Source organism: Theropithecus gelada, chromosome 16, assembly GCF_003255815.1.
Source record: "Theropithecus gelada isolate Dixy chromosome 16, Tgel_1.0, whole genome shotgun sequence".
NCBI lineage: Eukaryota > Metazoa > Chordata > Mammalia > Primates > Cercopithecidae > Theropithecus > Theropithecus gelada.
Window position 1 is genome coordinate 53606978 of NC_037684.1, and position 26025 is coordinate 53633002.

Here is a 26025-nt window from a genome sequence, read left to right on the forward strand (position 1 = left end):
TCGTCCAGCATCCAAGAAGAATGAGGTCACCTGGACACTTGGAGGATGGTGAAGGCAAAGAATTTTATTAAGCAATGGACATGACTCTCCGTGGAGAGGGGAGCTGGAGAGGGGATGGGTCAGGTGGGGAATCTTCCTCTGGTCCAGCTACCTCTGGCTGGCTCTTTCCTGAAGTCAGGACGTCTTTCCAAAGTTAAACCGTCTCTCCTCCGAAGTCCAGCCATCCTGCTGAAGTCAAGTCACTGTCTCCAGTCAAGCTACTTCTCTCTCGCTACCAAGTCTGGGGTCTTTATAGGCACAAGATAGGGGGCAGGGTGGGCCATAGGTAGTTTTGGAAAAAGCAACATTCTATTGGTAAAAAGACATTTCTCTGCAAGAACCAATGGGGAGAGAGCACGCACACAGGGAGAGAGGTTCTCACTTTGGGCCATGGGTTTCAGGCTTTTCGATTCAAAGGTGGGGTTTTGCCAGGGACCCGCCCCCTGTCTGCATAGGATTTATCTGCCTCCTGCCTCCCTCAATGGGGCCCCGAGCATAGGAGGGGCCAAGCCTGCCCACAGGCAGCAAGTCTGAGTGGCCTGTTGGTGACAGGAGTCTCATGAAATACAAGTGGAGAACACGCAGACATGCCCCTCATGCTGAATTAAGGCCTGAGGCTCAAGGAAAATTAAATTTTATGTGATACGAGAGTTTTATATGTAACTTTTTTTTTTGTTATTTATTTATTTGAGACAGAGTCACGCTCTGTCGCCCAGGCTGGAGTACAATGGCGGGATCTCGGCCCACTGCAAGCTCCGCCTCCCAGGTTCACACCATTCTCCTGCCTCAGTCTCCCGAGTAGCTGGGACTATAGGCGCCCGCCACTACGCCCGGCTAATTTTTTGTATTTTTTGTAGAGATGGGGTTTCACCGTGTTAGCCAGGCTGGTCTCGATCTCCTGACCTCGTGATCCACCCACCTCGGCCTCCCAAAGTGCTGGGATTACAGGCGTGAGCCACTGTGCCTAGCCTATATGTAACTGTTAAATGGATCTTTGGAGGGAAAACAGAAACCAGGAAAAATGACCTATTTCTCATAACTTACCTGTTTTGGCAAGCCAGGTGCTTTTTCTGCAGACTGGGAAAAGAGACTCTTTTTAAAATTTTAGCCTTTGGTCCACTGGCCGGGGGCAGGAAGGACATGCTTTGCATGGGTGGGGAGAAGCTTAAAATTGGGGGAAACGGTAAAACAGTGGGAAAGTAAAGATGATGAAAGCACTTTGATCCCATAGAATACTGGAGCGCTGCATCCAAAAGCTCTGAAACCCCCCTTTGATTTTTGCAGGAGAAGCCCCTCTCCCAGATCACTGCCTACTGCAGTAGTCACTGGGACAGCGAAGGCTTAGAGGACAGTGTGGCCAAGACCTTCGAGAAATGCATCATTGAAGCCGTGAGCTCAGCCTGCCAGGTGAATAAGCTCTCCTCTCAGGGAAATAGATTCGGGCTCACAGCTGTGTTCTGCCATGACCCAGCTAAGGGCTATGAAGCACCTGCTGGGTCTCAGCTCCTTTGCCAACTCAGAGATTGGGAAGTGGGCACCCTCCTCCCTCGCCCGGGGCAATGGCGCTGAAGTCCGGTTCTCTCCGGGTTCCTCGGTGTGCTGCACGGTCCCTGCTGCTCACGCCATCCTGCATGTGTTCTGTGCGGAATCACGGCCGTGCGCGTGTGGCACAAGTCAAACGGGCTTGCAGGCCGCTCCTCAGATGGCCCCGTTATCGTTGTGCCTGCTGGTTTGCTTGATTGTTTTTTTTTTTTTTTTTTTTTTTTGAGACGGAGTCTCGCTCTGCCGCCCAGGCTGGAGTGCAGTGGCCGGATCTCAGCTGACTGCAAGCTCCGCCTCCCGGGTTCACGCCATTCTCCTGCCTCAGCCTCCCGAGTAGTTGGGACTACAGGCGCCCGCCACCGCGCCCGGCTAGTTTTTTGTATTTTTTAGTAGAGACGGGGTTTCACCGTGTTAGCCAGGATGGTCTCGATCTCCTGACCTCGTGATCCGCCCGTCTCGGCCTCCCAAAGTGCTGGGATTACAGGCTTGAGCCACCGCGCCCGGCCTGCTTGATTGTTAACACTTGCTCAGTAGGTATGTGGGAAAAGACTCCAAAGGTTGACAGAACATTTATGGAAGCAAAATATGTGAAATGGAAAATGGTATCAATTTATTCAGCTATTTTCTGCAAAGGGGAAGAGATTGTGCCCCCCTGTCTCCCAGGAACAGTCTCCCAGGCAATGCCACATGAAGAAGCTCCCTGCTGGCCACGGCTCTCCCCGCTCACGTTTCCTAACTGGACACTTAACCCCCGCACAAGCACAGCCTTGCTTCCGCAGGGGGAGTCCAGAAACATTGAGGTCATCGAATTCCGGGGACCAAGGGGTTCTAATTTTTTAAGTGAGTGATACCTTTGATAAGGTTTTCCTTTCCCTTTTTTGTTAACACGGTTGAGAAATCGTTCATATGCCATACGGTTCATCCGTGAGAAGTTCCAGTTCAGCAGGTTTTGGGGTAGTCACGGATATGTACAGTCATCACCACAGTCAACGACAGAGCATTTTCATCACTTCAGAAAGAAACCCTGTCCCCTTTAGCCATCATCCTCCTCCTCCCCTCCAGCCACCCACTCCCCTCTGCAGCCATAAACAATCGCTGAGCATAAACAATGGCGTCTGTGGCTTTCTCTGTTCTGGACTGTAATATGAATGGAATCATGTATGTGGCCTTTTGGGTATGGCTTATTTCACTGAGCATAATGGTTTTTGTTGCTGTTGGGTTTTTTTGTTTGTTTGTTTTGTTTTTTTTTTTGAGACGGAGTCTTGCTCTGTCGCGTAGGCTGGAGTGCAGTGGCCTGATCTCAGCTCACTGTAAGCTCCGCCTCCCGGGTTTACACCATTCTCCTGCCTCGGCCTCCTGAGTAGCTGGGACTACAGGCGCCCACCACCTCGCCCGGCTAGTTTTTTTGTACTTTTTAGTAGAGATGGGGTTTCACTGTGTTCGCCAGGATGGTCTCAATCTCCTGACCTCGTGATCCGCCCGTCTCGGCCTCCCAAAGTGCTGGGATTACAGGCTTGAGCCACCGCGCCCGGCCTGGTTTTTTTTTTGAGACAAAGTTTCTCTCTTTTTGCTCAGGCTGGAATGCAATGGTGCGATCTTGGCTCACTGCAACCTCTGCCTCCCGGGTTCAAGTGATTCTCCTGCCTCAGCCTCCCAAGTAGCTGGAATTACAGCTTCTTTTTGTTTAAAGAGTCTTTTAATTGTTTAAAGAACAATGTGCCACCACACTTGGCTAATTTTGTATTTTTAGAAGAGACAGAGTTTCTCCACGTTGGTCAGGCTGGTCTCAAATTCCCGACCTCAGGTGATCTACCCGCCTTGGCCTCCCAAAGTGCTGGGATTACAGGCGTGAGCCACCGCACCCGGCTGAGCATAATGTTTTAAAAGTCCATCCAGGCTGGACACGGTTGCTCACACCTGTAATCACAGCACTTTGGGAGCCCAGGAGTTCAAGACAAGCCTGGGTGACAGAGTAAGGCCCTGTCTCTATAAAAACTAAAAAACAAAACAAATTAGCCAGGCATGGCAGGGTTCAGCTATGGTCCCAGCTACTTTGGAGGCTGAGGTAGAAGCCTCCCTTAGGCCCAGAAGGTTAAGGCAGCAGTGAGCCATGATCACACTTGCACTTCAACCTGGGGGACAGAGCAAGGCCCTGTCTCAAAAAGCAACAACAACAAAAGTCCATCCATATTGTAGCATGTGTCAGTATACGTTAAGTATTCCTTGCCCAAAATGCTTGAGACCAGAAGTGTTTTAGATTTCAGATGTTTTCAAATTTTGGAATATTTGTATTTACATAATGAGATGTCTTCCAGATGGGACCCAGAGTCTAACCACAAAATTCACTTGTTTCATATACATCTTATGCACATAGTCTGAAGGTAATTTTATACAGTATTTTTAACAATTTTGTGCATGAAACAAAGTTTGTGTTAAGTATTTGTATGTTGAATTTTTCATTTGTGGCATCATTATACTCAAAAAGTTTGGATTTTAGAGTATTTTGGATTTTGGGATTAGGAATGCTCAACCTGTATTTCGTTTCTTTCCATGGCCAAATACTATTCCCTGTTTATCCACTTGTCCATTGATGGCCATCTAGGTTGCTTCTTTGGCTATTATAAATCTGTTGACACAAATGTTAGTGTACATGTTTATGTGTGGGTATATGTCTTCATTTCTCCTAGGTGTATACCTCGATGTGGAATTGCTAAATCATATGGTAACTTCATGTTTAATTGTTTAAAGAACTGTCGGGCCGAGTCCCACAGCAGCTGGACCATTTTCAATCCCTCCGGCAGCATAGGAGGCTTCCGGGTTCTCCATATCCTCACCAACATGTATTATCTAACTTTTTGATTCTAGCCATCCTAGTGGGTATGAAGTGGTATCTCCTTGTGGTTTTTGTTTATTTTTTGAGATGGAGTCTTGCTCTGTTACCCAGGTTGGAATGCAGCGCCGTGATCTTGGCTCCCTGCAACCCCTCCACCTCCTGGGTTCAAGCAATTCTCCTGCCTCAGCTTCCCGAGTAGCTGGGATTACAGACGTGCACCACCATGCCCAGATAATTTTTGTATTTTTGGTAGAGACGGGGTTTCACCATGTGGGCCAGGATGGTCTCGATCTCTTGACCTCGTGATCTGCCTGCCTTGGCCTCCCAAAGTGCTGGAATTACAGGTGTGAGCCACCATGCCCAGCCTCATTGTGGTTTTTAACTGCATTTCTCTGATAACTAATGATATCAAGCATCTTTTATATGCTTATTGGATTTGTTTGTATCTTCTTTGGAGAAATGTTTATTGAGATCTTTTGCCCTCATCCCCAATTTTTTTTTTTTTTTTTTGGAGGAAAGGTCTTGCTGTGTCACCCAGGCGGGAATGCAATGGCACAATCGTGGTTCATTGCAGCCTCAACCTCCTGGGCTGAAGTAGTCCTCCCACTTCAGCCTCCCAAGTAGCTGGGACTACAGGCATGTGCCACCATATTCAGCTAATTAAAAAAAAGTATTTGTGGGCCAGGCGCGGTGTCTCACGCCTGTAATCCCAGCACTTTGGGAGACTGAGGCAGGTGGATCACGAGGTCAGGAGATCGAGACCATCCTGGCTAACACAGGGAAACCCGGTCTCTACTAAAAATACAAAAAATTAGCCGGGCGTGGTGGCATGTGCCTGTAGTCCCAGCTGCTTGGGAGGCTGAGGCCAGAGAATCGCTTGAACCTATGAGGCAGAGGTTGCAGTGAGCTGAGATTGTGCCACTGCACTCCAGCCTGGGCGACACAGCGAGACTCTCTTTTTTTTGTAGAGACAGGGTCTTGAGACGTTGCCCAGGCTGGTCTTGAACTCCTGGGCTCACATGATCCTCCCTCCTTGGCCTCCCAAAGTGTTGGGATTGAAGGCATGAGCCACTGCACCTCACCTATTTTGCTCATTTTTTAATTGGGTTGTCTTTTTATTATAGAGTTGGGAGTCTGTATTCTATATACAAGTACCTTGTCAGATATCTGATTGCAAGTATTTTCTCCCATTCTATGTGTTGTTTTTTCATGTTCTTAATGGTTTCTTTTGAAGCACAGAGTCTTTAATTTTGAAGAATTTGGGCATATCTGTTTTTTCTTTTGTTGCTTGTACTGTTGGTGTCAAAGAGTCCTTTGCCAAATCCTAGGTTGTGAAGATTTACTCCTATGTTTATCTCTAAATGTTTGATAGTTTTAGCTCTTACATTTAGGCCTTTGATCCATTTTGAGTTCCTTTTTGTATACGGTGTATATGGTGTGAGGTAAGGGTTCTGTTTCATTCTTTTGCATGTGGACATCCAGTTGTTCCAGCGTTTGTTGAAAGGACTCTACATTCCCTGTTGAGTGATGTTGGCACTCTTGTCAAAAATCTGTTGACCATACATGTATGGATTTATTTCTAGATTTTCAATTCTATGTATTGATCTGCTTTCCTATCCTTGTGTCAGTACCACACCGTTTGGACTACCATTGCTTTCTAGTAAGTTTTGAAATTGGGACATGTGAGTTCGTATTTTTTTTTTGTTCTTATTTTTCAAGATTGTTTTGGCTATTTTGGGTCCCTTGCAATTTCATAAGAATTTTAGAATCAGTATGTCAGTTTCCATTGACAAGGAAGTCAGCTGGGATTCTGATAGGGCTGGTATTCAAAGTATAGATCACTTTGGAGAGCATTGCCTGTCTTTTTTTTTTTTTTTTTTGAGACAGAGTCTTACTCTGTCGCCCAGGCTGGAGTGCAGTGGCATGATATTGGCTCACTGCAAGCTCTGCCTCCCGGGTTCATGCCATTCTCCTGCCTCAGCCTCCTGAGTAGCTGGGACTACAGGTGCCTGCTGCCACGCCCAGCTAACTTTTTTTTTGTATTTTTAGTAGAGATGGGGTTTCACTGTGTTAGCCAAGATGATCTTGATCTCCTGACCTCATGATCCACCAGCCTCTGCCTCCCAAAGTGCTGGGATTACAGGCGTGAGCCACTGTACCCAGCCAGCATTGCCATTTTAACAAGGTTAGGTCAGATTTATTTCATTCAATTAGATCTTTTTTTTTTTTTTTTTCCTGTTTAGACGGAGTCTTGCTCTGTCACCCAGGCTGGAGTGCGCAAGTAACTGGGACTACAGGTGCCCACCACCACGCCCGGCTAATTTTTGGATTTTTAGTAGAGACAGGGTTTCACCATATTGGTCAGGCTGGTCTCAAACTCCTGACCTCAGGTGATCCACCCGCCTTGGCCTCCCAGAGTCCTGGGATTACAGGCATGAGCCACCATGCCTGGCCAATTTCTTTTAACAATGTTTTGTATTTTTCATAGTTTAAATTTTGCACTTGTTAAATTTCTAAGTACTTTTTTTGGGGGGAGTGCTATTGTAATTGGAATTGTTTTCTGAATTCCATTTCCAGATTGTTCCTTGCTGGTGTCTAGACACACAGTGCTCCGTGTGTCTTGTATCCTGCAACATTGCTGAGCTCATTTGGTAGCTCAAATTGCGTGCGTGTGTGTGTGTGTGCGTGCGTGAGAGAAAGAGAATTAAATTTTCTATACATAAGGTCATAATTATCTGTGAATAGAGTTCCACGTCTTCCAATCTGGATGCCTTTTATTTCTTTCTCTTGCATAACTGCCCTGGCTAGAACCTCCAGTACAACTTTGAATGAAAGTGGTGAAAGTGGACATCCTTGTCTTGTTCCTGATCTTAGGAGAAGCTTTCAGTCTTTTGCTACCAGGTGTGATGTCAATGTGAGCTTTTCATAGATGCCCTTTGTGGAAGTTCCTTTCTGCTCCTCATTTGTTGAATGGTTTTTTTTTTTTCCTTTAATCATAGAAGAGAGTTGGATTTTGTCAAATGCTTTTTCCGTATCTACTGAAATGATCACGTGATATTTTCCTATTGTTATTAACTGATATTTGATGTTAAATCAACCTTTCATCCCAGAGATAAATTGTACTTGATCATGGTGTATAGTTTCTTTAACATGTGACTGGATAAGCTTTTCTTTTATCCTTTTAAATGTCAGAAAGTATCTATTATAAATTAACCTTGTGGTTTTTACTAATTACTGAAACGTTTTGCAGAGACTTTGAACCTAAGGAAGAAAAATATTGTTTCTCGGAGGAGAATTAAAAAGAGAATGAAAATGTGTATGTTGTTTGTAGGCAGCTTTTTAAAAGAATTACATTTAGAAACATAAAATATATGCTATATTAAGGGTTTATTCACTTTTGGTGTTTTTCATGATATGAGAGTGCAAAGAAAATATAGAAACTGGCAGTTAGCCAGAAGGAAGGAGGGTGACTGGTATTGGTGTGTGTTTGTGTGTGTGTCTTCAAATCTCTGGTGCTGGACACTTAAGGAGGCAGTATACAAGGAAATGAAATTCTTCTAAGAAATGTGAAGTGTTTCACTATCTTGCTCTTTTTGTGGCCTTATAAAACAAGTTACAGTAGGTTTCTGAAATGCTATTGAGTAGGTAATTTGCTTTTGTTATTTCAAAACAAACTAATGAAAAACTTTTAAATGTCCTTTTTTTATGACTTTTCTTGTAGTCTCAGACCAGTATCCTTCGGGGGCTCTCTTGCTATAATCTGCAGAAATTTGGTACCCTCTTGTCTGCTGTGATCACTAAGTCCTGGCCTAGGAACAATGGGGAAGCCGTGGACAACTTGGATGACATTTTAAAACATCTGCTCACGTGGGCAGATGTCAAGCATCTCTTCAAATTGTGTGGTATGTTTGCGGGAGTGCTGGGAACATGAGCTCAGTGAAGGTGGTGCCTGTCTGACTCTGGGAAAGGTGGGAGGCAGAAGATTTGACATGATGATACTGAATTGGGATGGGCTGACGTTAGACAAAGGCTGCAGTTTGGACAGAGAGACTTTGGAAGGCTCAGAGTGTCTTGCGTTGTAAATAATGACTAATGCTAACAGCCACTATTCATTGAATGCTTGCTGCACCCTAGTGACTGTACTGGCCCAGTGCCCTTGAAACAGCCCTTCTGAAAGTCCCCTTTAAGGCCCCCAATTTTCAGATCAGGAAACAACTGGAGAACGCATTGTGACTTACCTAAGGTCTCAAAGATTATAAGTAGTAAAAACTAAAATCCAGACCCAGGTATGTCTTGCTTATTTGGAGATCAATGTAGAATGTCCAAGCCAACATTGATGACCTCAACAGAAAGTGAAGTACTGGGCTGTCTGATTTCCCACCCAGCCCCTCTGTCCCAAGTGTTTTGTGATCAAGGAGGGAGAGAGATATTCCATCCTAAAAACATTAGAGTCCAGTTGATGTGTGAGACCTTAGATTCCTCTCTTTTAGTGAGAGGGCACCAGATGGGGATCAGCCAAAATCAATGCTGAGCTTCCTACAGATCCGGGAAATTGTGGGGATCAAATAACTGAATTGATATGGGAGTGCATAAGTGAAAGCTACTCTCTTAAAAATATCATTTTTGTGTTATTTGCGTATGTTTGTTTGTTTATTTATTTATTTTTGAGACGGAGTCTCGCTCTCTCACCTGGGCTGGAGCGCAGTGGTGGATCTCAGCTCACTGCAACCTCTGCCTCCCGGGTTCAAGTGATTCTCCTGCCTCAGCCTCCCAAGTAGCTGGGATTACAGAGGTGAGCCACTGTGCCCGGCAATTTATTTATTTTTAAAACAAGGTCTTCTCCATTGCCCAAGTTACATGTAGTGCAGTGATGCTATCACTGCTCATTGTAAGCCCCGACCTCCTGGGCTCAAGTGATCCTCCTGCCTCAGCCTCCCAAGTGGCTGCTACTCCAGGCATGCACCACCATGCTCAGCCTGTTTATAAGTTGGATAGAAATTTTTAGAGCACTTTTATGTGTACAGAAAAATTGAGCAAAAACTACAGAGTTCTCATCTGTCTCCCCCACCATCACACAGGCAGTACCCTGGTATTAACATGCAGCATTAGCGTAGTGCTTTTGTTACAGCTGACAAGCCAATATTGATACATTGTTATTAACTAAAGTCCATAGTTTACAGTAGTGTTCATTCCTGGTGTTGTCCATTCTCTGGGGTTTGGATAAACCATGGCCTGTGTCCACCATTCCAGTATCGTACAGAATAGTTGCGCTGCCCTACAAAATCCCCTGTGCTCCCGCACCCACCCCCCCTCCATTTCCTTTACTCTTTTCCAGAACGTCCTATAGTCGGAATCTTATAGGATGTCGCCTTTAGACTGGCTTCCTTCACTTAGTAATATGTATTTACGTTTCCTCCATGTCTTTTCATGGCTTGAGAGCTAACTTCCTTTTACTACTGAATAATGTTCCATTGTATGGATGTGCTACAATTTGCTTACCCGTTCACCTAATGAAAGGCATCTTGGTTGCTTCCAAGTTTCTGCAATGATTAATAAAGCTACTGTGTTCGTGTGTTATGGTGCAGATAAGCTTCCTCTTCTCCTGATACTGTATGGCTCTAATATTACTGGGAGAGAAATCCTCTGTGGTTAAACTAAACATACATAAAAATTCTGCCCTCTAAATTTGTCATAAAATCAATTCCAAGATTTTACAAGATAATGAAGATTACAGAGTATAAAGTTATCACGTGGCTGTTTCTCTCTTTGCATATGCTATGAAAATGTCTCCCTAAGACCATCTTGATATGCTTTGCTAGGTATGTCTGCATCCCTGGTACAGTTTCTTCTGCGGTAGATATTCCTAGGGTGGGGGCTTTTTAAAGAAGATTCTGCGTATTCTATTTAAAAAATATATTCAGGCCAGGTGAGGGGATTCATGCGTATAATCCTAATGCTTTGGGAGGCCAAGGCGGGAGGATGTCTTGAGCCCAGGAGTTTGAGACCAGTCTGGGTGACAAAGTGAGACAAAAAATTATCTCACATTGTCTCTACAAAAATGTTTGAAAGTTTACCAGCCTTTGTGGTGTGCACCTGTATTCCTAGCTACTCGGGAGGCTGAGGCAGGAAAGTCAGAGATTGAGGTTACAGTGGGCTATGGTTGTGCCACTGCACTCAAGCCTGGGTGATAGAGTGAGACCCTGTCAAAAAAAAAAAAAAGGGAAATCAGTCCATCCATATGCTGAAGGGGACATGGGTTTTAACCTGAGAAATGTGTCTCCCAGCTGATTTTGGCCATTGAGGGGGTCCGCTTCGTGGACAAAGAAGTTGTTCAGGGGATGAATCTGGGCAAGACCTAACCGTCGTGGGGGAAAGCAGAGGGGAGTGGAGTGACTGGCGTATCTGGAGACACTGGCCAGCCGTTGCCTGTGTTTGAGGAAGTGGGGGCAGAACAAGAGGTTATTTGGAATTCCCATGGTATTGGCAATGAGGTGGGAGGTGGGGAGCACAGCACACTGTTTTAACTATGTTGTTCATCTGTTCAGGAACCAATGAGGAAATACTAGCAAATATTACAGAGGATGGCAAGAAGTTGATGGGTGCTGCTGACTCTGTGTTCACGAAAATTGCTGGTGACCTCCGAAATGGAACGATTTTAGTTGGACAACTGGAGCTGATTATAAAGCACAAGAATCAGTTTCTTGACATCTGGCAACTGAGTAAGCATCAAGTCGAGATACGCACTTCAGGCTCCTGAGGCATTAAGTAGCTTGAAGATACGTTTGTGTTTGCATGTGCATTTTTGTAAAGGAGATGATCCTCTTAGCCTTGATAATGAGTATCTCTTCTTGCTCGTAAGTTGATAGGAGTGGTTTATAATTCTCAAGAACATCACAGGAAAGTGATAAAATAATGGCCATCTGGAAAAAGTGGCTATGCGCAAAACCGTCCTAGTCCTTGTCTGGTGGCGGGGAAGGTGGGGCACATTCAAAGCGTTGCCATGGAAAATGGCATCTGTTTGCTGTACTGGGTTACTTTATTGTTGTTCTTGTTTTCCAGAGGAAAAAAGTCTTTCACCCCAGGATGAAAAATGTGCTATGGAGGAAGCACTGAATTGGAGAATGGAGGAACTGTTATTTCTAGAGAAAGAGAAAAGATGTGTTGATAGTCTCCTGAAGATGTGTGGGAATGTGAAACACCTAATACAAGGTGGTATTCCTAAGAAGTGAACAAAGTTGAGGGCTCTCAAAGGGTTAGAGGAGAACACAGTAAGAATGGATCACAGTAGCAGACCTTTATTTTGGAGAGAAGGCTTTAAAAATTTTTTTTAAACTTGCATTTGTTGGGGGATCGCTTTCACCTCTTTTAGATTCTTCTTTTTGGTATTTATGTCCACATTTCCAAATAACATGCTTAAATGTCTCCTTGATTTTTCCGGCATCAGCATGAGCTGCTGACACCCGCTGCGGAAGATGAGGGCTTAGAGCCATGCATTTCTGGCCTGTGCCCTGCACACATCACCTTTCCACCTCCTATTGCTCCCCGTTTTCTCACAGTGGAGTCGCATCATTGTTTAGGGTTAAATCATCAGGACCTATACGGATCAGAAGTGAACCACGAAAGAAACCGTGATCATTTTCCACGTTTTGCACAAACTCTCTGTTTTCCACAGAATTACATTTCCTGTCAAATGCCGTTTTCATCGTGTTGCTGTTTTCATTGTATTCATTTCTAATTCATCCCAATCTCTGCCAAGTGTCTGAATTTCCTTGAAGATCACTGGTTTGACCTTTGAGAAGGAACCTGCCAACCCTGGGCTGCAGACGTAGGGTGGAGTCTCCCTCTACTTCCCAGGGAGCCTTTGCCTCTGGCCTGGGTTAGACGGGGTTCCCACAACCCCGCCCCCCTCTTTCTTGCTTCCTCTGTTGGCAGAGCACACCCTCACTGGCTTCCTGAGAAAAGGGGGTATAAGAGGTTAAACCCTCGAATCCTTGCGTGCCTAAAGATGTCCTCTTCCTAGGTCAGTCACTTGGTTAGGTCTAGAATTACAGACTGGAAGTCATTTTCCTTCTGAAGTTTCAATGTGCTATGCCGTCACTGCCTCCACAGCGTGGCTATGTATGGAGAAGCCCAATGCGGTGCCCATTACACGTCCTTCATGTGTGACCTGTTTTCTCTTTCTTGAAGCTCTTGAACTCTTTCTGGTACTCATATTCTGAAATAATAACATGTCTTGGCCTGGATCTATGTTCCATGGAGGCGGGGCCTGTTGGCTCCCACCTGTAATCTCAGCACTTCAGCAGGCCAAGGCAGGAGGATTGCTTGAGCCCAGGAGTTTAAGACCAGTCTGGGCAACACAGCAAGATCCCATCTCTTAAAAAAAAAAAAAAAAAAATTTAGCCAGACACAGTGGTGCATGCCTGTAGTCCCAACTACTCGGGAGGCTGAGGCAGGAGGATCATTTGAACCTGGGAGGTCAAGGCTGCAGTGAGCCGAAATCATGCCACTACACTCCAGCTTGGGTGACAGAGTGGGACTGCATCCCCAAAAAATAAAATATTTTCAGTCCCCTCTATTGGGTATTAATAGGTAGGTCTTTCAAATCTAGACGTCAAAGTCCTTGAGTTCTGGGAAATTCCCTTGAATGATTTAATTTTTTCTTCTCTTGCTGGAATTCCTGTTGATTGGATACAGGACCTCCTGGATGGTCATCTAACTGTCATCATTTTTCTCTCCAGTTTTCCACCGGTTTTTCGCTCTGGTCTTGAGAGATTTATTCAGAACCAAACTTTCTGCTAACATTTTCGTGTCAGCTTTCCTGTATATATATTTAATGTAAAGGAATTCTTTTTCTCAGAATGATCCTTTTTAAATTCTATCCTGTTCTTGTTCACGTTGCAGTATCTTCCCTGCTGGGTTATTCACAGTTTTGTTTTGGAGGTTTTGCTTTTCCTTGCATCATGTGCTGCTTCCTCCAGGTTCCTTTCACTTGTTGATTTATTTTGATTTTCCTTCTAGGTCTGGACATTCTTTTTTTTTTTTTTGAGACGGAATCTTGCTCTGTCACCCAGGCTGGAATGCAGTGGCCGGATCTCAGCTCACTGCAAGCTCCGCCTCCCGGGTTTACGCCATTCTCCTGCCTCAGCCTCCCGAGTAGCTGGGACTACAGGCGCCCGCCACCTTGCCCGGCTAGTTTTTTGTATTTTTTAGTAGAGACGGGGTTTCACCGGGTTAGCCAGGATGGTCTCGATCTGCTGACCTCGTGATCCGCGCGTCTCGGCCTCCCAAAGTGCTGGGATTACAGGCTTGAGCCACCGCGCCCAGCCGGTCTGGACATTCTTGTTTGTCTGTGTTTAAGAGAAAGCCCTCAAAAGTGGGTTGGCCCTCTGCGGGGTGCTGCCGTGGGGTGCCGTGGTTCGGCCTGGAAGTTGGCCTGTCTCCTGAGGCCTTCTGTCTCCTGTCTGGAGGGTGTGGGCCTGGCTGCCAGGTTTCCGGGAGTCAAGAGAGAGAAGCGGGCTGGCGGGCCTCGGCATCCTACGTGCAGTCCTCCCATGGCCTGTGTTCTCAGTGTGGTTCTCCGCCACCTCCCTCTGTCCCCTGTGCTTCACGCCCCCTCCTCCTTCCCCCTGAGATTGGATAATTCATGTCTTCTGTTAGTTTCCTGAGAAAGGGGATGTGTCTAGAAATGCCCTTTTTTCTGACATGTATCTGTGGCCTCCAGTCCACACGCCCCTCTGCGTTATCCTTTCTAGAAAATAAAGCATCTCTTGGCTGCTGGGGATGAAGGAGGGGGTCCACCTGCTGTGTCAGGGCATTGGGGTGACAGTGTGCTGGATGGACCACGTCTTTTTTTTTCTTTTTTGAGACAGAGTCTTGCCCCGTTGTCCAGGCTGGAGTACAGTGGCGCAGTCTCGGCTCACTGCAACCTCCGCTTCCTGGGTTCAAGTGATTCTTGTGTCTCAGCCTCCCTAGTAGCTGGGATTACAGGCATCCACCACCATGTCCGGCTAATTTTTTGTATTTTTAGTGGAGATGGGATTTTGCCATGTTGGCCAGGCTGGTCTCGAACTCCTGACCTCAAGTGATCCACCCGCCTCAGCCTCCCAAAGTGCTGGGATTACAGGCGTGAGCCACTGTGCCCGGCCTGGACCGTGTCTTAAACAGACTTTGAACCCAGTGTTCCTTGTTTCATCACCACCTCCCAGTTTGCAGTGACCTGCACAACGTGTGTCTGCTTTTTGGGAATCCTGTGACATAAAACGCTCAGCTCTCAGCACTGCCCACTGTGGCCCCAGGACTCCATGCTGTCAGGCCTCATATGTCATTTACCACTGGTGCAGCTCGTTTTCAGCTTCTAAAATTCTGTTCCTGTTATCCTGTTCACTATTCCTCCTCCTGTCCTTGTCAGTTTATGACTTTTTATTTTTTTCTGAGATGGAGTCTCCCTCTGTCACCCAGGCTGGAGTGCAGTGGCACAATCTCGGCTCACTACAACCTCCGCCTCCCAGGTTCAAGTGATTCTCCTGCCTCGGCCTCCTGAGTAGGTGGGATTACAGGTGCACTCCACCACACCTGGCTAATTTTTGTATTTTTAGTAGAGACTGGGTTTCGCCATGTTGGCTAGGCTGGTCATGAACTCCTGACCTCAGGTCATCCTCCTGCCTCAGTGTCCCAACATGCTGGGATTACAGGTGTGAGCCACTGTGCCCAACTAGTTTATGACTTTTTAAATACAATTTATATTCTGTCATCGGAGTGGGTTTTGGCAAAGAGAGTAAATAGATGCGTGTTTTCACATTGCCATCTTTACCCAGAAGTTATGATGCTTTCTTTATCATGAATATTGGTTAACAAGGCCAAGCCAGGAGGGGAAGACCTGTGAACTCTTCCCAAGAAAGAAATCCTAGCAGCTGTGTGCTCTTGAGTTCACGCAGAGAAGTGCGGAGAGTAAGTCTTAGGAAGGTGAACTCAAATGGAATCATGATTAGAGCTTTGACTTCTGACATTTTCTTTTGGTTTCTAAAGTGGACTTTGGAGAGCTTGCAACAAGACACTCACAAGACCTCAGCAGTAAAAGATTAAACGAAGCCGTGACCGTGAGACTGCCCACCTCCTCGAACTCACAGAGGGAAACGCATTACCACCTGAGCTCCCAGGTCCGAGAAATGGCTGGGAAGATAGACTTGCTCAGAGATAGCCACATCTTCCAGATCTTTTGGCGGAAAGCCGCAGAGCCGCTGAGTGAGCCTAAGGAAGAACAGGAAGCCGCGGAGTTGCTGAGCGAGCCCGAAGAAGAATCAGAAAAGCACATCCTTGAGCTTGAAGAGGTGTACGACTATTTGTATCAGCCTTCTTACAGAAAGTTCATTAAACTGTACCAGGATCTAAAGTCAGGAGAGGTCACCCTTGCAGAGATTGATGTCATCTTCAAGGACTTTGTGAATAAATACACGGACCTGGTTTCAGAACTTAAGATCATGTGCACTGTGGACCACCAGGGCCAACGTGATTGGATCAAGGAGCGAGTCGAACAGATCAAGGAATACCATCACCTGCACCAGGCTGTCCACGCAGCCAAGGTCATCTTGCAGGTCAAAGAGAGCTTGGGACTGACCGGTGACTTCAGTGTTCTCAACACTTTACTAAATTTTGTAAGTTATTTGCTAGGGACTGTGGGGGTTTGGAGGAGCATCCTGCCTCAGGCTCTTCAGGAAGCTTGCGCTTTGTGGGTTTGAAAAGCGGGGTGGATGACTTAGAGCTTCCGTCAGGGGTTCCTGTGTGTGTGGTACTTGAGGCCTGAATATCCCAAGGGCTTTGTTTTTACCTTTGTTTATAAATAAACTCCCTACCTTAGCCAGAGGGAGTTTTCTTGGGTCAGTATGAAGATCAAGAACTCAGGAAAGGGCAACATTCCTCTTTTCATAACCAGGCATTTGTAAAGGGTCATAGGCTCTCTTCAGGTTACAGAAGCCAAAAAGAAAACCACTTTGTCGACGGCCCAGCTGCATCTCCCAGTTCCACCCAAAAGCCGTAAATCAGTTGTTTCTGTTAGAGTCTTATGAGAGGTGAGTCTTTTGCTTTTTTTTTTTTATTTATTTTTTATTTTTTTTATTTTTTGAGACAGAGTCTTGCTCTGTCCCCCAGGCTGGAGTGTAGTGGCGTGATCTCAGCTCACTGCAAGCTCCGCCTCCTGAGTTCACGCCATTCTCCTGCCTCTGCCTCCTGAGTAGCTGGGACCACAGGCGCTTGCCACCTCGCCAGGCTAATTTTTTTGTTATTTTTTTTTTTTAGTAGAGATGGGGTTTCACCGTGTTAGCCAGGATGGTCTCGATCTCCTGACCTCGTGATCCGCCCACCTCAGCCTCCCAAAGTGCTGGGATTACAGGCATGAGCCACCGTGCCTGGCTGAGTCTTTTGCTGCTTGTGTTTTTAGGTAGGATGAGATAACGATTAGAATTTAGCATAAAAGCTGGAATCACAGCCGGGCACAGTGGCTCACGCCTGTAATCCAGCACTTTGGGAGGCTGAGGTGGGCAGATCACCTGAGGTCAGGAGTTTGAGACCAGCCTGACCAACATGGTGAAACCCCGTCTCTACTAAAAATACAAAAATTAGCCGGGCGTGGTGTCAGGCGCCTGTAATCTCAGCTACTGGAAAGGCTGAGGCAGGACAATCGCTTGAACCGGGGAGGCAGAAGTTGCAGTGAGCCAAGATAGTGCCATTGCACTCCAGCCTGGACGACAGAGCGAGACTCCATCTCAAAAAAAAAAAAAAAAAATCTGGACTCACACCCATTTACACTTGAACCCTACTGCATGTCCTTGAGGAAGCAGCTGCTCTGGGCCTTTACTGATAAAGCAGAAAAAGCAACAGTAGTTACCTGGCGGGGTTATGTGAGGAACTGATTTTACAGTCCACATAAAATGCTAAGTGGAATGTCAGGTTCCCAGGAATCATAGTTACTCTTGATGAGGGAGAAACAGCCGTGGGGGTTAGATCATCCAATTCAAGGGTAAGAGCTCGATGTGCCTGTTGTCACAGCAGTGGCAAGTCTAGGCATTGAGGGAGGGTAGGGCTGCTGCGATGGTCGGTGCTTGCAGCTCACAGATTCTGGGGTTCTGGTTCATGAGTTCCAGTCCACAGTAGAGCTTTGTCTTGCAGACTGATGACTTTGACAATTTTGGCCATGAAACCCTGGACCAAATCAACCAGGAGCTCATCGGGGCCAAAAAGCTGCTCCAGGACATCAGCGAGGCCCGGTGCGAGGGGCTGAAGGCTCTGTCCCTGAGGAAGGAGTTCATCCGCTGGGTCCGGGAGGCTCTTGGAGGTAAAATCAACCTTTGGGGTTGCCTGGAAATCTGGAGAAAGTTTTCAGATGGCGCACTGTGTGGCGTTCCTAAACTCTTCGGCAATACCTCCCTTTGGCCAAGGGCTATGTGAAGGCCAGAAAGACGTTGCCTGCATGTTTTAGGGAGATGGGCATTGCTCACAGAGTTCACATCGGTACAGTATCTCCTTGTGCTGGTGTAAAAGCCACTCACTTTGCTACACCCCGCCACTTTGGACGCTGTAAATGACTCAGGTTCCTTTTCCTTAAAATCTTGCCCCCCTTCAGCTTTTTCTTCCAGTAGATTTTTTACTGGAGGACAAGGGGAGCTCTTGCCTACAGAGTTTTGTTTTGTTTTGTTTTTTTTGAGACGGAGTCTCGCTCTGTCCTCCAGGCTGGAGTGCAGTGGCGTGATCTCGGCTCACTGCAACCTCTGCCTCCCAGGTTCACACCATTCTCCTGACTCAGCCTCCTGAGTAGCTGGGACTACAGGCACCCGCCATCACACCCAGCTAATTTTTTGTATTTTTAGTACAGACAGGGTTTCACTGTGTTAGCCAGGATGGTCTCGATCTCCTGACCTTGTAATCTGCCTGCCTCGGCCTCCTAAAGTGCTGGGATTACGGGCATGAGCCACTGCGCCCAGCCTTTTTTTTTTGAGATGGAGTTTCTTTTTTTTTTTGAGACGGAGTCTCGCTCTGTCGCCCAGAGCAAGTGGCGCGATCTGCGCTCACTGCAAGCTCCGCCTCCCAGGTTCACGCCATTCTCCTGCCTCAGCCTCCCGAGTAGCTGGGACTACAGGCACCTGCCACCACGCCCGGCCAATTTTTCTTGCACTTTTAGTAGAGCCGGGGTTTCACCGTGTTAGCCAGGATGGTCTCGATCTCCTGACCTCGTGATCCGCCCGTCTCAGCCTCCCAAAGTGCTGGGATTACAGGCTTGAGCCACCGCGCCTGGCCGAGACAGAGTTTCGATCTCGGCTCACTGCAACCTCCACCTCCTGGATTCAAGCGATTTTCCTGTCTCAGCCTCCTGAGTAGCTGGGGTTACAGGCGCCCGCCACAACACCCAGCTAATTTTTTGTATTTTTAGTAGAGATGGGGTTTCACCATGTTGGCCAGGCTGATCTCAAACTCCTGACCTCAGGTGATCCACCCATCTTGGCCTCCCAAAGGGCAGGTGTGAGCAAGTACAGGTGTGAGCCACCGCTCCCAGCCCCACAGATTTTTCTCACAACCTCTCCATCGAGGCTGTGCATTTCTTGGCAGCCTCTTCAGTTCTGTGGCTTAGATGTTGGTGGAGGAGAGAGGAAGAGGCAGAGGAGGCAGGAGGGGCACAGGCAGCAGTGCAGGTGTGCTGGGGGGTCTGGGGGCCGCCACCTGCTGGATCGCAGGCTCTGGCTCTCTTAGGAGAGCTCCCGCTTTCAACGGTGGACTCTTTGTTCCACACTGATGCACATCCTTTGATGAGTGATTTATCCGAGGGGAATGATCTGAGTGTTTCGTAGTTAATTGTGAACATGTTATTTACAGCTAAGCCTTGGTTTCTTTTTGTTTAAATGGTACTGTTGTGTGGATTGAAGGAAACAGGGTACACAAAAGCGCAGTACAGTGCCTGGGACACCGAAGTTACTGAGGAACGGTGAGAGATTGTTTAGTGGTATTAACAAACACTATAGGCTGGGCGTGGTGGCTCACACCTGTAATCCCAGCACTTTGGGAGGCCAAGGCGGGTGGATCACCTGAGGTCAGGAGTTGGAGACCAGCCTGACCAACACGGCAAAACCCTGCCTCTACTAAAAATACAAAAAATTAGCCAGGCGTGGTGGTGGACGCCTGTAGTCCCAGCTACACGGGAGGCTGAGGCAGGAAAATCACTTGAACCTGGAAGGCGGAGGTTGCAGTGAGCTGAGATCGTGTCACTACACTCCAGCCTGGGTGACAGAGTGAGACTCTGTCTCAAAAAAAAAAAAAAAAAAAACACTACAAAAGATTAGGTGTTCTGGACTCTTACTGAAAGCAGAAAGTGGACAGAACCTTAAAAATTTATGAAATGTCCATTTCAGCTTCAGTAAGGATTACTGCCCAAGACCGAGTCTTGTGCTCTCACGGAATAGTCCCACGCTGACCTCCCCTCTTCTCTTCCCCAGGCATCAACGAGCTGAAGGTGTTTGTGGACCTGGCCTCCATCTCAGCGGGGGAGAATGACATTGACGTGGACCGGGTGGCCTGTTTCCATGACGCCGTGCAGGGCTACGCATCCCTGCTGTTTAAGCTGGACCCCAGGGTGGGCTTCGATGCATTCATGAAGCATCTGAAAGAGCTGTGGAAGGCTCTGGACAATGACCAGTACCTGCCCAGGAAACTGGTGAGTCTTATTCTGGCTCTAATGCAGATTACATTGAATACAGCGTGGCTTAGCAACATTAGGAGAGTGACTGCAAACGGTGGTACACCTGTGTGGTAGGTTTGTACACAGCCATTTTCAATGATATTTGAAAAGCTGTTCTTCCTAAATGGAAATTCACCATCTTGTTACTTAGAAAGCAGGATACAAAATTACATGACACATAGTAATCTCTAAGGTGCAAAACACACATGGAAAAAAGATAGAAAGGAAATATGCTGAAATGTCGCCAGGAGTTTTCTCTGAATGGTTGTAATTGTCATTTTATTCTGTTACTTTTTGTTCTTTTCTATAATTGATATAATATTTTATCAGAAAAAAGTAAGCATTTATAATGAGCCCGGCGTGGTGGTGTGCGCCTGTAATCCCAGCTACTCTGGAGGCTGAGACAGGAGAATTGCTTGAACTCGGGAGGCGGAGATAGCAGTGAGCTGAGATCGCACCACTGCACTCCAGCCTGAGCGACAAAGTGAGACTCTGTCTCAAAAAACAAGAAAAGGAAAGAAAAAAGTAAACATTTAAATTTAAGTAAACTTCCTGTAGCAGGGTCTGAATTGACTTATGCAGCTTAACTAGATACCATATCTAGGTATGCTCTGCACATGGGTGGAGGAAGAAGTGACATATGGAAGGGCAGGTAAAGCTATGTTCATGTTTCTGCTAGAAACTCAGGAGAGTTTCCAAACAAAACCCTCTGTTGTCATTTTTCCTGAACTCCTCTTACTGTACTTGGGGGCCACAGAAGGACACTGAGGACTTGGGACTCCCACAGCCATTGCTTCCAGCGTCACTCCCTGAGGGTTCTCTGCACTGGGGACCTGGCAGAATGATGGCGTCTGGTGGAGAGGCAGACGGGCAGCTGCTCATTCCCTTCTACTCCTCCACAAATATAAGCCAAGTGCCCCCACGTGCCAGCCAGGACACCAGGCACTAGAGGAAATGTGGGTGAACAGCGAGTACAAAGCAGCACTGAGTGACACATCACGTTGTCAGGGTGGCACCACACCTGGTCCAGCCGGGGCGCTGGGTGGGCGACTGCGTCCTGATCCCTGGGGAAGCATGGGGAGAAGGCTGTGCAGCGAGGCAGAGGCGGGAGGCCGACCGCAGGAGGGAGAAGGGCAAGATGCTCTCTCCAACTGTGGCCCGTGTTCTCTCCTTTTGTCCCCACAGTGCGACTCTGCCAGGAACCTGGAGTGGCTGAAGACTGTGAAGGAGAGTCATGGGTCTGTGGAACTCTCATCCCTGACCCTGGCCACGGCCATCAACCAAAGAGGCATGTATGTGATCCACGCACCCAAAGGTGGCCAAAAGGTGAGTGGTCCCCACCCCTCGGTGCAGCTGCCGCCTGTCTGCGGGCTGTTGCCAGTCCAGGGCCTCTGCCCCCAGGAAAGCGACTTCTCGCCTGTGCTCTTCACAGATTTCCCCAGACACGGTTCTGCACTTGGTCCTTCCTGGGAGCCCTGGCAGCCACGAGGAGCCACGGGAGTACTGTTTAGAGGAGCTGAAGGAGCTTTTGAACAAGTTGATGCTGATGTCTGGCAAGAAGGATCATAAGAACACGGAAGTGGAGAGGTTTTCAGAGGTGAGGGCGCATCTTTGCAGCGGCGCTAAGCTGGTGGCGTCATCTCATCCGTCGGGGCTGGGTACCCCCAAGAAAACGGAAAGGGTTTGACTTGGGATTTGCCTGATAAGAAGGGCTCTGCTCTTAGGCCCATGGAGAGGAGAGTTGGCACATTTTCAGGGTGCATGGAACTTCAGTCTATGGCCCCAGAGAGAGGTCTTAAGGCGGGCGGGCCCCTGGGTTAGTCCCTCCTTACGACCTGTAGGATGAACACTGCAAGCTGGCAGCCTGTCCACTGCGCTGAGAAGGAGGTCGGTCACCCAGCAGATAGCCCTTAGAAAGACACTTGAATTGCCTCTCTCACTCTGTAAATCGGCAAGAATCCAAATAACTAAGATTTAGATGGACAGAACAGAAGCAGTCATATGGGGAATGGTGTACTGGTTTACGTAACAGTCTCTCAATTTTATTATGGGTGCTTTCTTTAAAGTTGATTTGTACTTTACAAATGGTATCCTTTATCTCTGCCGGGCGTGGTGGCTCACACCTGTAATCCCAGCACTTTTGGCTCACACCTGTAATCCCAGCACTTTGAGAGGCCAAGGTGAGAGGATCATTTTAGCCCAGGAGTTCATGACCAGCCTGGGCAACATAGCGAGACCCTGTCTCAAAAAGTATAAAGTTTTTTTTTTTCCCAATTAAAAAAAGATAATTAAAAAAAATTAAAGCAGCCTGGGCACCATGGCTCACACCTGTAATCCCAGCACTTTGGGAGCCCGAGGCGGGCCTATCACTTGAGGTCAGGAGTTTGAGACCAGCCTGGCCGATATGGTGAAACCCTGTCTCTACCAAAAATACAAAAATGCATGGTGACAGGTGCCAGTAATCCCAGCTGCTCAGGAGACTGAGGCAGGAGAATGGCGTGAACCCGGGAGGCAGAGCAGCTTGCAGTGAGCCGAGATCACGCCATTGCACTCCAGCCTGGGCGACAGAGTGAGACTCTGTCTTAATAAAAATAATAATTAGGCCGGGCGCGGTGGCTCACGCCTGTAATCACAGCACTTTGGGAGTCCGAGACGGGTGGATCATGAGGTCAGGAGATCGAGACCATCTTGGCTAACACGGTGAAACCCCATCTCTACTAAAAATACAAAAAATTTAGCTGGGCGTGGTGGCGGGCGCCTGTGGTCCCAGCTACTTGGGAGGCTGAGGCAGGAGAATGGCGTGAACCCAGGAGGCGGAGCGGGCAGGGAGCCGAGATCGCGTCACTGCACTCCACTGGGCGACAGTGCGAGACTCCATCTCAAAAAAAAAAAAATTAAAACAAGTTAAAACAAATGATACCGTTTATCTCTACAATGACTCTTTTCCTCATAAGAGAGCCATCTTCTCGGGTGGGTTGTGTAGATGAGGAGGGCGGCCTTGTGAGCGCAGATCATGCAGTGGGCCCGTGGACAGGTATAGGCCTGTGTGCTGCTGCAGAGAGCAGCGTGTCGCCCTCTCGCATGGCTCTGTGAGCCAACCTCGTGGTTCTTTGTCTCCAGGTCTTCTGCAGCGTGCAGAGGCTCAGCCAGGCCTTCATCGACCTGCGCTCTGCTGGGAATATGCTGTTCAGGACCTGGACCGCCGTGGCCTACTGCTCCCCCAAGCAGAGTGTGTCCATCCGAATGAACTTTGGCTTGGAGCTGGTGACGGAGCTGGGGGAGGGTGGAGATGTCACTGAGCTGCTGGCAGCGCTCTGCAGGCAGATGGAGCACTTCCTTGACAGCTGGAAGAAATTCGTGACCCAGAAGCGGATGGAGCACTTTTACCTGAACTTCTACACGGCAGAGCAGCTGGTTTACCTGAGCACTGAGCTCAGGAAGCAGCCTCCCAGTGATGCCGCTCTAACGATGCTGTCCTTCATCAAAAGCAACTGCACCCTGATGGATGTCTTAAGGGCCTCTGTGGGGTGCGAGAGTGAGGCCGCCAGGTACCGCGTGAGGACAGTCACGGAAGAGCTCCCGCTGATGCTCTTCTCGGAGTTCAGCCTGGCGGACAAGCTAAGGGTCATCATGGAGCAGTCCAGGGAGTGCCTTCCTGCCTTCCTGCCCGACTGCCTCGACCTAGAGACCCTTGGCCGCTGTCTGGCTCACCTGGCAGGGATGGGTGGGTCTCCCGTGGAGCGGCATCTCCCGAGCGGTCTGCAAGTCGGCCAGCCCAACCTGGTTGTGTGTGGCCACTTGGAGGTGTTGCCAGCCGCCCTGGCTGTCTACATGCAAACCCCGAGCCAGCCCCTGCCCACCTACGATGAGGTGCTGCTCTGCACCCCGGCAACCACCTTTGAGGAGGTGGCACTGCTGCTGCGCCGCTGCCTTTCCCTGGGCTCCCCGGGGCACAAGGTCTACAGCCTGCTGTTCGCAGATCAGCTGAGCTACGAGGTGGCGCGCCAAGCCGAGGAGCTGTTCCAGAAACTGTGCACGCAGCAGCACCGCGAAGACTACCAGCTCGTCATGGTCTGCGATGGGGACTGGGAGCACTGCTACCTCCCCTCTGCCTTCAGCCAGCACAAGGTCTTCGTCACCCCCCAGGCACCCCTCGAGGCCATCCAAGCCTACCTGGCAGATCACTACCGGGTCCCAAAGCAGACCCTGTCGGCGGCGGCCGTGTTCAAGGACCGCCTGTGTGTTGGGATCGTGGCCTCCGAGCGAGCAGGTGTTGGTAAGGAGAGCGGCAGGGTGGGCGGGCCCTGTCTCCCAGGGACTGCCCGGGGCCCTTCCCCCTCCAGCACATGAAGCCTGTCTGAGGGTGGAGAAACCGAGGCTCAGGGAGGGTGTGGTTCATCTGTGGGTGTCAATCAGGGTCTGTGTCAGAACCAGGCACCCTGGTCACCTGGTCTCCCACAGTGGGCATTCCCTGGGCGCCCCATTCCCTTCCTCCTCTCAGCAAACATGTCTGCAGTGTACTGTTTTTTTTTTTGAGATGGAGTCTTGCTCTGTCAGCAGGCTGGAGTGCAGTGGCGTGATCTCAGCTCACTGCAACCTCCGTGTTCTGGGTTCGAGCGATTACCCTGCCTCAGCCTCCTGAGTATCTAGGATTACAGGTGCCCACCACCATGCCTGGCTAATTTTTGCTTTTTTTTTTTTTTGAGACAGAGTCTCACTCTGTCACCCAGGCTGGAGTACAGTGGCGTGATCTGCACCTCCCAGATTCAAGTGATTTTCCTGCCTCAGCCTCCCGAGTAGCTGGGACTACAGGCACACGCCAGTTCACCCAGCTAATTTTTTTATTTTTAGTAAATATGGGGCTTCACCGTGTTAGCCAGGATGGTCTCGATCTTTTGACCTCATGATCCGCCCTCCTCAGCCTCCCTAAGTGCTGGGATTACAGGCATGAGCCACCGTGCCCGGCCTAGTTTTTGTATTTTTAGTAGAGACAGGATTTTACCATGTTGGCTTGTCTGGTCTCAAACTCCTGACCTCAGGATCCGCCCGCCTCAGCCTCCCAAAGTGCTGGGATTACAGGTGTGAGCCACCGCGCCTGGCCTGAAGTTTACTTCTTCTCCCCTTAAATGCCACTGGCCTCTTTGGGGTTGATGTTGGTCATGTGAGCGAGGACGGTAGAACTGCTCTACTTGAAGAGAAAGCCGTGTCTCTTGACCCACCCTTCGTTTGCCATCTTGTTTCCCTTAAAAAGAAATAGTAGCTTCTGTTCTGTTGACTTTATCCTATCAGCAGTACCCCATCCTGTTGGGATGAACATTATTCTTCCCCTCCCTGATGAAACCTCTGCTTTTGCTGTGACTTTCATTAGCTAGTCATGTGACGCATAATGGCATTTCAGTCAACAGCAGACCACATATATGACCACAATCCCATAAAATTATAAAACTGTACTTTAAAAATTAGCCAGGCATGGTGGTGTGTGCTTGTGATCCCAGCTAGGGATCCCAGCTAGGAAGGCCGAGGCGGGAGGATCACTTGAGCCCAAGAGGTCGAGGCTGTGGTGAGCTGCAGTTGTGCTGCTGCACTCCAGCCTAGGCAACAGGGCAAGACCTTGGTCTTTTAAAAAAAGAGAAAGAAAGAAAGAAAGAACAAAAGATTATAATACCATATTTTTACTGTACCTTTTCTACATTTAGATGTTTCTATTTTTATTTTTGAGATGGAGTCTTACTCTGTCACTCAGGCTGGAGTGCGGTGGCATGATCTTGGCTCACTGTGGCCTTTGCCTCCTAGGTTCAAGTGATTCTCCTGCCTCAGCCTCCCTAGTAGCTGGGATTACAGGCACCTGCCACCACACCTGACTAGTTTTTAGTAGAGATGGGGTTTTGCCATG

The 26025-nt window shown here is 48.2% G+C and overlaps 1 protein-coding gene across 1 annotated transcript in view; it reads left to right on the forward strand.

The window, feature by feature from the left end:
- The window catches only part of RNF213 (ring finger protein 213), a 134485-nt gene that overhangs the window by 55839 nt on the left and 52621 nt on the right, over positions 1 to 26025 (forward strand). The window contains exons 18-27 of the mRNA XM_025363892.1: positions 1324 to 1446; positions 8136 to 8316; positions 10960 to 11133; positions 11474 to 11623; positions 15440 to 16065; positions 17576 to 17741; positions 19891 to 20108; positions 21318 to 21458; positions 21565 to 21729; positions 23253 to 24408. Of these exons, the coding sequence (XP_025219677.1) occupies positions 1324 to 1446; positions 8136 to 8316; positions 10960 to 11133; positions 11474 to 11623; positions 15440 to 16065; positions 17576 to 17741; positions 19891 to 20108; positions 21318 to 21458; positions 21565 to 21729; positions 23253 to 24408 (3100 nt within the window). The remainder of the gene's footprint in view (positions 1 to 1323; positions 1447 to 8135; positions 8317 to 10959; positions 11134 to 11473; positions 11624 to 15439; positions 16066 to 17575; positions 17742 to 19890; positions 20109 to 21317; positions 21459 to 21564; positions 21730 to 23252; positions 24409 to 26025) is intronic.